This window comes from Orycteropus afer, unplaced genomic scaffold, assembly GCF_000298275.1.
Source record: "Orycteropus afer afer isolate SDZICR_OR568_19922 unplaced genomic scaffold, OryAfe1.0 scaffold00074, whole genome shotgun sequence".
NCBI classification, from domain to species: domain Eukaryota; kingdom Metazoa; phylum Chordata; class Mammalia; order Tubulidentata; family Orycteropodidae; genus Orycteropus; species Orycteropus afer.
In genome coordinates, this window is record NW_006921661.1 from 7,676,670 (window position 1) to 7,688,685 (window position 12,016).

The window sequence follows — 12,016 nt, forward strand, 5'->3', positions numbered from 1 at the left end:
AAAAAAAAAGAAGATGGCAGGAATACACAGAGTCACTGTACCAAAAAAACTGGTCAATGTCATTCATTTCAGGAGGTAGCATACGATCAAGAACCAATGGTACTGAAGGAAGAAGTCAAATCTGCACTTAAAGAAGTGGCAAACAACAAGGCTCCAAGAATTGATAGGCTACTCACTGAGATGCTTCAACAAATGGATGCTGTGCTGAAGGCACTCACTCTGCTATGCCAGGAGATTTGGAAGACAGCTACCTGGTCAACTGACCAGAAGAGATCCATATTTGTACCCATTCCAAAGAAAGGTGATCCCACAGAATGTGGAAATTATAGAACAATATCATTAGTGTCACACACAAGTAAAATCTTACTGAAGATAATTAAAAAATGGTTGCAGCAGTATATTGACAACTTCTAGAGGTGTAAGTTGGATTCAGAAGAGGACATGGAACAAGGGATATCATAGCTGCTTTCAGATGGATCTTGGCTCAAAGCAAAGAATGCCAGAAAGATGTTTACTTGTGTTTTATTGACTATGCAAAAGCATTCAATTGTGTGGATCATAACAAATTGTGGACAATGCTGAGAAGAATGGGAATTCCAGAACACTTAATTGTACTCATAAGGAACCTATATAGAGATCAGAAGGCTGTCGTTCAAACAGAACAAAGGAACACTGCATGGTTTAAAATCATGAAGGAAGTGCATGAGGGTTGTATCCTTTCACTGTACTTATTCAATTTCTAGGCTAAGCAAATAATCTGAGAAGCTGGACTATATGAAGAATGCGGCATCAGGATTGGAGGAAGAATCATTAACAACCTGCAATAAGCTGATGACACAACTTTGCTTGCTGAGCATAAGGATGGCCTGAAACATTTTCTGATGAAGACAAGAATACAGTCTACAGTATGGATTATACCTCAATATAAAGAAAACAGAAATCCTCACAACTGGACCAAGAAGCAGCATCATGATGAATAGAGAAAAGATTGAAGTTGTCAAAGACTTTGTATTATGTGGTTCTACAATCAACACCAATAGAAGCAGCAGTCAAGACATCAGACGACATATTGCACTGGGCAAATCTGCTGCAAAAGACCTCTTTCAACTGCTGAAGAGCAAATATGTCTCCCTGAGGACTAAGGTACGCCTGACACAGGCCAGAGTATTTTCAATCACCTCCTATGCATATGAGAGCTGGACAATGAATAAGGAAGACCGAAGAAGAGTTGATGCTTTCGAGTTGTGGTGTTGGCAAAGAATGCTGAATTTACCACGGACTGCTACAAGAGGCACTTGACTGCTAACCAGAAGGCTGGTGGTTCAAACTCATCAGCCACTCCTCGGAAGGAAGATGGGGCAATTTATTTCCGTAGTGATACTGCCTCGGAAACCCAAGGAGGGGTCGCTATGGGTCGGGTCTGACTCCATGGCACATAACAACAACAACAGCTACAAGAACTAACAACTTTGTCCTGGAAGAAATGCAGCTGGAATGCTCCTTGGAAGCGAAAATGGCCAGACTTCATCTCACCTACTTTGGTCATGTTGTAAGAAGAGACCATTCCTGGAGAATGAGATCATGCTTGGTAAAGTGGAAGGTCAACAAAAGAGGGAAAGGCCCTCAACAAGATGGATGGGCAGTGGCTACAACGATGGGCTCAGGTATAGCCGGGATTGTGGAGTTTGCACAGGACTGGGCAATATTTCATTGTGTTGTACACAGGGTTGCTATGAGTCACAGATGACTCAACAGCATCTAACAACAATTTTACCACAATAAAATTTTTTAACAAAGGTTTCCACTCTGGCTAGAACATTCTCTTCCAGATATTCAAAACATGAATCTAAATATATCTTTAAATATGTCACTGAGCTGAATGAACTAAATCACCACATCAAGACCGCATTTTTTAGGGAAGGCCTAACAAAGTTAGATAGAAAATGTTAACATTTTCACTTAAGGGTAGAATTAAGGCTAGTTGAGAAATATTAAAATTATTAGGATGACAATAAAAAAATGAAAAAAGAGAAAGATGAGTGAGAATCATTTTAATATACATAAGGGTGATTTTTATAATTGTTGTTGTTGTTATGTGTTGTTATGTGCCGTCGAGTCGGCCCCGACTCATAGCAACCCCTCCTTGGGTTTCCGAGGCAGTATCACTATGGAAGTAGGATTGCCCAACCTTCCTTCCGAGGAGTGGCTGGCTGGTGGGTTTGAACCGCCAGCCTTCTGGTTAGCAGTCAAGTGATTTTTATAATAGGATTAAAATATTCTCTGTATCTATGGATACTTTTCCCTATGGAGGCAAAAGCAAGTATAAATATAATTTAAAACATAGAAAAAAAGATGTAAGTGACTGACCTTCTACATAGAATTTCTTCACTGTTCTTGAGATAAATCCAAACTCCTTAGGACAATATAGTATATAAGACCTTACACTTAGCAGGCTCCTCTTTTCCTGTCTAGTGTCACTTCTCACTAATGTCCCATCTGCATACTACATGCCTATCATATCAAACCTTGCAGAGATCCCTAAAAGTGACCTGCTTTTACATGCCCCCGTGTTTTTGTATGTTTTTTGACCTAGAGAAGGTCTTTCTCTTCTTTACGTGGTAGCTTCCTACTGGACAAGATCCAATCAAAGCCTCATTTCTCTGGTGAGGGAGTCTCATCTCCTTCCCTCTCCTTGTGCTTCCTCAAATTTCTGAGTATATCCCTGTTAGCACCACAATGAAGTTTCATGTCTTTCTTTACCACAAGATATGTCTCAAAGGGAGAGTTTATTTTTTATTTCTGTTTTTCAATGCCCTGCACAAAGCCTGGAGCCCACAGGAATCATTCAATAAATATTAGTTGAACAAAGGAAGAAAATAAAAGAAGGGAGAGAATCACAGAGATCGTTAAATCCTAGAACAGAGGGTTGTGACTATTATCTATGAGTATCTTTAAGACCAAGATTAGGCCTATCTTAGGTTATTTATTAAAAATAAATAAAGAAATAGAGCTGGCTTATGTAATCTAAATGTAACTATTCTTAGGCCAGCTCAAATCTAACACCAAAACAGTAACTGCTGAGCTCCTTAAAATTGAGTGTTTTAGATAAACATTTTTGATGAAATGTTATTTCATTATTTAAGCTTAATTTCCAAAGCAATCATTATAACAGGATAATTATGATAGTATGATCAAATTACTTTTTAAAAGGATCTAGCAATAATAAGAACAACCAGATAATTCACACTGGAATAAAAAAGAAAAATATATCCTTGATCAATAGCCATGTCTCTGCTAGGGTAAAGTTAAAATCCTACAAAAAACTATTAAAGACAATAAAAAAATTCCACTCTGCAGAAGACCTGCATCAGGCAAATAGATGGTGACTCACCTTGGATTCCTCACATCCAACTGATAAATGTTTCCATCCTGTGTCCCAGCCAATAGTGAGAAGCCAGAAAGAAAAGTACAGCAGTTGAAGGCATCTGAGCCAATGAAGAGGAACACCTGGGGACAAAGAGGAGCCAAAAAAGCTGTTTAAAGATTAATTTATTTCCAGGAATAAATAAAACCATAAAAGGAAACTTTTACTATTTTTAAAGATTTTTGTTTCTATCCCCTTTATGCATTCTGGAGCAGTAAACTCAACACTCGCCAACAACTAAGGAGGAAGCACTCCTGAGGTTTCAGATTGGCTGAGGACTGGAGCATTTTATCTAATACCACACCAACCATTTATAAGATCTCTGCCACTAAAAATCCTTCCTTTCATTATAATACCCTTCTCCATTTGAGAAACACTTGGCAGTTCACACATTCAGGGTATGCTTCCCTTGAAGCAAGCTTTTGAAGGAAGGTACTTTATAGGAAAAGACATAGACTTAAGTGAAGTGACAATTTAAAGAATCACAACTCCCCTTGTGTATCTTAAAAAAGAAATTATTAGATTTTCATTTATTTTACTAAACGGGAGCTCTGGTGGCCTAGTGCCTAAGGCATCTGACTGCTAACCAGAAGGCTGGCGGTCCAAATCCACCAGCCACTCCTCGGAAGGACAGTTGGGCAATCTACTTTGTAGTGATACCGCCTCAGAAACCCTATGAGTCAGATCTGACTCCACGGCAGTGTGTTTGGTTTTTATTAGCTCAAACTGATAATTTCTCCCGCCAATGTTCCAAAAAGAAAAAAAAAAAACCAAATCAACGAAAATGCAATTTTCCTTTTCAAGTAAGAGCCAGTAAGGAAATTCAGAGTGCAAAAGCAATTTTATTAAAAAAAAAAAAAAAAAAAAGATGCTTGTGGTAAATTGTAGTTAATGTCATGAGACCAAGTGTATGCAAACTGCTGTATAGGGAAAATGAATTTGTTCTGTAAATTTTCACCCAAATCACAATTAAGAAAAAAAAAAAAGACACTCCTGGAGTAAACTTTGAAAATGAAAATGTCACCAACACAACAGAGCAATGGGATGAAATGAAAATACAAAGCCTGTGGCCAAATCAAATCATTAAAATTGTCTGGATAATGATGACAGGAGATAGGAGATTTAATAAGTCTAATCTCAGCAAAGACAGAATTTAATCAAGAGCACAGTCTCCCCAGCAAAAGCACAGATGAAAGACAAAAATATAATGAACTCTTCTATAAAAGACGTTCTGGTCATTAATCAGTCAAGAGCCCTGAATGAACAAGTCCTTTACTTAGAATTTCTTTCACATTACTTTAGAGGCAGAAGGGCCCATAAAGGGCATCTATATACCCTCTTCATTTTATACTTTAGCACACTAAGGCTCAGAGAGGAAAAGTGATTTAAGGCCATAAAGCAGTAGAGCATTTAATCCTCATCACATAAACCTCATCACATAAACATGAGCAAAGTCCTACTACAATGTTTAGTGATAAAGAAACTGAAACTCACAGAAGTTAAGTAACTTGCCCAGTGTCACTATTATTAAGTGGATGAGCTGGGATTTAAATGTAGCCTTTATTCCCAAGCCCATCCTCTTAATCACTACACTGTACTTTCACCTACTCATCTTCCTTAAAAGGTGAAGAAAGCAAGTGGAAATGTTTTCAAAACAGCTTTCCAAGAAATAGAGTGGCTCAGGTTCAAAGGGGATCGCTATGAGTTGGAAACGACTCGACAGCACTTAACAACAACAGGTTCAAAGGTCTTATAGGAACCACTTGCCGGCTGCCTGCTCTGCAGTCCCAGGCACTGAAGCTTCTTATCTTCTCGGGCCAACAGCAGCATTTTCGCCTCTGTTCCAACCTCCCGTTCACCTGCATGACAGGTACACTATGTCATTAAGGGGCCAGGCTGATCAACTGGCAGCACCCACAAAGCACAGATACCAAAGGCTATTTACTGACTATGCTCTATGTTAGTGATTTACTTATTAACTTTTTAAAAAATAAAGCAAACATATTATGTTCTACATCTTTACTAAGTGATATTTATTCAACTACATACATTTGTCAAAACTCATAGAACTATACACTTTAAAAGGGTTTTACTATATGTAGATTATACTTCAATAAACCCAAGTTAAATTATTAAGTCCTTTGTAATGTGACAGGCACCATACTAGAAGCAGGGGTATATTACGGAACAAAATAATCTTTGCTCTCAAGGCTCTGGTGGAAGTAAAATTTATTCATATACTCAATAAGTATTATGTATTATGTATTAGGCACTATTATGTATTAGACAGTATTCAAGGCATTGAGGAAATAGTGAGGAACAAACAAAATCCTTGCTCACATGGATTCTAGTGGAAAGAAGCCACAGATAAATAAACAAGTAGAATACTCAGACAGTGATAAATCCTTTGAAGAAAATAAAACAGGAAAATATGATCAAAACTAACCCAGTGGCAGGAGGCTGGGTAGGGGAGGGTGACCTTAACTTCAGAAGGGCTCTACATGGGTAATTTTTCATCTGAGACTCAAATGATGAACAGAAGTCAGTCATGTGAAGAGATTTGGGAAATACATTCCAGATTAAGGGAGGAGCAAGGCAAAAGCCAGGAGCTGAGAGAGAGTCTGCTGCACTGAAAGTATGAACAGAAGGCCTGTAGCTGGACCAGACTGAGCCTAGCACAGGGCAGTAGGATGTGAGGCTGAAAAGCAATACAAGGGTAGAAAGTGTAAGGCTTTGTTGTAAGTTGTAAGAGGTTAGGATTTTATTACATGTATAAAAGGAGACCACTAGAGGGATTTAAATAGGACAGTGTCATGACTTGATTTATGTTTTTTAAATGACCATAATGTTTGCCCTGAGGAGAATGGACTATAGGAGAATAGTACAAGTAGTAGTATATGAGAGACTGAACCAGGGTGTTGGAACAAAGGGGAGGAAGACAGAGGTAGAGGTAAAGGTAGGGAAGTAGGCAACAAAAATTAGAAACACTTTGGAGGCAAAGATGACAGTGACGTGGGACATGAGGAAAGGGAGTGAGTCACGAACGAATCTCAAGCTTTGGGCTTGACCAAATGGGCAGATGGTGGTACCATTTACTGAGATGGGAACAGGGAATTGGGTAGGAGGAAATAAAACACTCCAAGTTAGACAAGGTAAGTTTGGGGTGTCTATCATATAGAAGGGAGCTGTGGTGGCATAGTGCCTAAGGCATTTGACTGCCAACCAGAACGCTCGCGGTTCATATCCCCCAGCCACTCCTCGGAAGGAAGGTCAGGCAATCTACTTCCCCAGCGATACCGCCTCGGAAACCCAAGGAGGGGATGCTATGACTAGAATCCAACTTGACGGCAGTGAGTTTGTTTTTATCAGATATAAAAAACCCATGAGCCACTCCTCAGAAGGAAGATTGGACAATCTACTTCTGTAGTGATACACCTCAGAAACCCAAGGAGAGATCTCTATGAAACAAGGTAAGTTTGGGGTATGCAGTACCTAAGGCATTTGACTGCTAACCAGAAGGCTGGCAGTTCAAATCCACCACCCATTCCTCGGAAGGAAGGTTGAACGATCTACTTCCGTAGTGATACCACCTCAGAAACCCAAGGAGGGGTCACTATGAGTCAGATCTGACTCCACAGCAGTGAGTTTGGTTTTTGTTTTTGGGGTATCAGATATAGAGTCTAAAATTCAGGTTAAGAGGCCTAGGCTTTAGGATATTTTTGGAAATCACCAGCTTAAATACAGTATTTAAAGCTATGGACATGATGAGATCACCTAGGGAAAAGTTGTAATTAGAGTAGAGAGTATAGGACTGAATAGTGGGGCTTTCCAATAATTAAAGGTAGGTAGGATAGATAAAACTTATAAAAGGAGACTAAGAAGCAGTAGCCAGTGAGAGAGGAAGAAATCCAATGTAGTGTGGAAATACAGGTGCCAAGAAATAAAAGTGTTCTGAGGAGGGAGGTTTAATGTGTTGAATACCATCAACAGTTCAGATAGATGAGCAAAGAAAAATAACAGGGGATTTGGCAACATGGAGGTCATCTGTGACCTCTGTAAGGGCTATTTCAGTCAAGTAGTTGGGGCAAAACCATCCAAGAATAGGCTGAAGAGTAACTAAGTGAGAAGTACTGAAAACAAGAATATTTCCATTACATTAATTCAAATAAACTAATTTTTAAAAGCTTACCTTTGTTTGAAATAATATCTGCGAAATCTTAAGTTTAAATAGGATATATGTATGTGCATATTTATTACTCTAAAATTAAAAAAAAAAAACTAACTGCCATCGAGTCGTATCTGACTCATAGCGACCCCTCCTTGGGTTTCTAAGGCAGTATCTCTATGGAAGTAGATTGCCCAACCTTCCTTTCAGGGAGTGGCTGGGGGATTTGAACCACCAGTCTTCTGGTTAGCAGTCAAATGCCTTAGGGACTACGTCACCAGAGATCCTTATATTAAAATATAACTATTAAAAATGTGTACTGACTAAAAACAATCTTGTTCACCATTAACCACACATTTATCACACTTTGGGAAATACAGCTCTACCTATTAATCTGTTAATTGCCAAAGAAGAATCAAGGAACATCCAGGGCCAACAACAGTTTCAGCAAGAGTCCTTGAAGCACAGTGAATTTATACAGGAAGTTTAAAAGAAGATATAGAGCACCTGAGTATGTTGAAATTGAGGGGTAAAGATGATGATTAAAAAAAAAAGTCCCATGGAAATAGAGAAGCAATTATCAGTTATTAGAAAAAGGAAAAGTGTGAAAATTGTACCATTTGGACCTTCGCCATTCTGATTCACCAGTCAGTGTTTACCATGACTAACACTCCAAAATATATCTTTTTTTTTTAACACAACACTCAATTTCATCTCTAGGTTTGTTTTTTTTTTAAATGTAAACTGGTCCTACCCTCTACCCTTGCCCTAGGTCCTAACTTTGAAATATCCTTCCCATTCCTATACGTTCAATTCCAATTCATCCCTCAAGGTTCAAGACAACTACTATTGTGACACTTTTCTCATCTACATTAACCTAAATCATTCCCTTCCTCTGAAACCTATTATACTTGCATTAAGAATCACTAATGTATTCCAGCCAAAAGGACATGAAATGGGCATCAGTCTCATCTGCTAGATTAGCCTGTACTTACTCAAAAGCAGTGACTATGACAGATACATCCTTTGTAGAACCCAAAGCAACAGAAAACATATTAGGTATTCAATAAATAGTAATCTAATGGCAAAAACAGACGTAACAGTTACTGAGCAGGAAAGGATGAAGAAAAGGGGAAACTAAGGCAAACATGAAGAGGACCTAAGAAAAGAAAGCAAAAAGACAGATCATTATCAACTCACTGGGCATATGCTCAGGAGAGCCAAGGTTTATGGAGTTGTCAGCAGCACCCACAGCCACTCCATTGACCGAAGAACCACAGTCTGCAATGATTCCCAGACAGGCTGAGCGCCCACAATCCCAAAGTCGTGCTGTCCCATCTCGAGAACCAGATACCACATTCCTTCCCCTTTCAACAATGGCTGTATCCAAGACACCTGGCAAGAAAAAAAAAAAAAACCCTAAAATGGAGTAGGCAGTGAAGAAATTCAAGGGCAAAGAAGATGGATCTGCATAAGTGATTCCACTCTTTCAATAAACATGAACTGAGCATGTATGCATTCTGGACACGTTCAAATGCTACAAAAACAAAAATAAATAGAACAGAGTCTCTGCTTCCCCATGGTTCTCTCATGAGTTCTCTCATGAGAGAGACATGGAAAAATAATTTCTGGATTTAAATTTTAGTGGACTGTTTCCAAACTCATATTCAAGCTTTTTACTTGGCCTGCAAAACTCTTTTTTTAAACAAAAAAATTAGTAAACATCTTCTAGAATTTAGGTTGAAAATCACTGTCTTAAAACATCCTGCTGCTTCCACTGAGCTGAAAACTACAATAACCAAAAGTTACCATAACTTCTAATTCTTTGCTGGCATTTCAGTATTTCAGAAATGAACAGAACAGACCATGTTCCTGAACACATAGAGCCTACCCTTTATTTGGAGATTGGGGTTGGCATATACAAAGTATTTAGAATATGGATAAATGCATATGGATAATAAAATACGGATAAATGGAGAAAAGGCAGGATAAATAAGAAGGAAGTAGTTAGGGTGAAGAGGTGCTATTTTATATAAGGTGGTCAGGAAAGGCCTCTTTAATACCAGAGCAGACACCTGAAGTAAGTGAAGGAACAAAGAATGTAGATAGCAGAGGCAAGAGCATTGTAGGCCTGTTTAAAAAACAGCAGGGCCATTGCTGCTGGAGTAGAGTCAGCAAGGTACAGAGTAATAAAATCAGAAAGATTAGGGGCTGGGGGATAACCATTGTTAAGAGCACTGTAGACCCTTAAAAGAGCTTTGAATTTCACTCTGAAGACTGAACAGAGGATTAACAAGGTCCAACTTAGATTTCAAAAGGATTTTTTTGGCTATGTTGAAAATAGACAGTACAATGCACAAACGTGAAAGCAGTGAGACCAATCAGAAGGCTACTGCTATCCTATAGCAAGAGATGATGGTGGCTTGACCTAAGGTGATGGCAATAGAGATGATAAGTGGTTTGATTCTGGATATGTTTTTAATAATTCAATAGTAATCTAATGGCAAAAATTTTGAATAATTCAAAATATAGAGGGATTAATAATCTTAAGAATTCCTTACCTTGATCCCTCCTTTGGACCTATAAGACATATACTCTAGTGAATTTTATTCACTGTTTAAGATTTGTAGTGTTTAATTACGTATTTCTGCCTTGTATGTAACTTGAGGACAGAGACAGAGTTTTAGTATTTCTTTACAATGATTTATTGGAGTACAGGCAAATGATCTAGCAAAATAGATTATTTATTTCTAAGACTGAGTACATGACTGCATTGAAAGGGAATGAAAAGGGTATTTGGAGCCTTACTTACATTCATCCTGAAGAGCTGATAGGTCTAAGGAGTTAACACAAAATTAATTCCCAAAGTGGTAGACATGTTACATTATGGGTCCAGATGTTACTATATTTAAAAAATACTCAAATATGTTTTTAAACAAATAAAAGTGTATTTATCACTTTTTTAAAAATTTGCATTGTGATTTGGGTGAAAGTTCACAGAGCAAACTCATTTTCCATACAGTAGTTCATACACATTTTGTTTCATGACACTGACTGTAATTACCCACAATGTGAAAGCTGCCTTCCCACTTCTTCCCTGTAGTTACCTTTTCCCTGTGTCCTTCTTTTTCCTGTGCACTACTGCCCTGAGCTTATTTACCACTTTTTTAATATTCCAATTAAGAATAAAGCATTTCTAAATTATATTTTTTCCCAAACATACCTACCAATCAGTTATAAAGAGAAGACACTCTCACTCAGTTCTCTACTATTTGATATTAACTGGTTATATTGCTAATTCATTTTTAAACTCTGATCTAAGATTTAAATCGATGAGAATCAAAAGTCAGTACCAACTTCTATCACTTAATTCTAGTGATGCAATTATTTGCCATTCAGCTTTTATTCTCACTTCAGCCAAAGGGCTAATAATGAGAAAATGAAGGATCGTACTTTTTTTTTTCTCCCCAGCATAGACACAGATGATCCATCTCCTGGGCAGAATATTTTTTTTTCCTTATCAATTGTAGAAAAAGCTACTGTGTAATGCAGTTAGTTCTAAATAGAAATAACAAACCTGACTAACAAGGGAGTTTCTATGCCTTGGGAAAAAGTATCTCATCTAAATAATAGCTAGAAGAATTCTGTGTTTTTGTGGGTAACTAGTTTTTTATTTTTTGGTGATTTTTCTCTGGGGCTTATAGAGAAGCCTTTTGGGGAGAAAATCACCCATCATACTTCATACCTCCTTTGTGACCTTTGAAGGTTACCACACAGCTAGCATCTTCAGCTGACCAGATCTTCAACTGGGCATCCATTCCCCCACTCAGAACCACGAGGCCTGATGGGAAAAACCTGCAACAATTCACATCAAATACATGTCCTTCCAACACTCTCTGGAAAAATAAAAGAAAATTCCATGCTAGTTCTCTTGTTCATCCCTTGATATCCTCTCACTTCCTATATCCTTGATCCTTCACATGAAATACATATATGCTATACCCACATGCTGAGTTTTAAAACTAAGGATGTCCAAAGACTCTCTTTCACTCTCTTATTGATCAGGTAGTATTCTGAGAGTTATTGGCTCCCTTCCTTGGGCTTTGGCTAAGATGTTGTGGAATCAAATCTATGGCTCTCACAATCATCCACAGGTCTAATTCTAAAATACAAGGAACTGATGAGGCCTGGGGACTCTTTCACTCATTTCTTCTAAAATTTTCCACATATATTGGAAGGCTAAGCCATATGTTCAGTTTAATGACCTAGCTACTCTGTCTTAGAAACTAATCTTCAAAGGAAGTTCATAGTAAGGGGACTGACTACCCACTTAGATATCCACTATCCTATTCCTCTGGTAGCGTAGTGCCTAAGGCACTTGACTGCTAATCAGAAGGCTGGCGGTTCAAACCCACCAGCCACTCCTC

General features: G+C 38.2%; 1 protein-coding gene across 1 annotated transcript in view; it reads right to left on the minus strand.

Moving 5' to 3' along the window:
* PAAF1 (proteasomal ATPase associated factor 1) overlaps positions 1-12,016 on the minus strand; it is an 82,222-nt gene that overhangs the window by 28,148 nt on the left and 42,058 nt on the right. The window contains exons 4-7 of the mRNA XM_007941039.1: positions 11,335-11,485; positions 8,790-8,984; positions 5,192-5,283; positions 3,392-3,507 (exon numbers count right to left, since the gene is read on the minus strand). Coding sequence (XP_007939230.1) covers positions 3,392-3,507; positions 5,192-5,283; positions 8,790-8,984; positions 11,335-11,485 — 554 coding nt within the window. The remainder of the gene's footprint in view (positions 1-3,391; positions 3,508-5,191; positions 5,284-8,789; positions 8,985-11,334; positions 11,486-12,016) is intronic.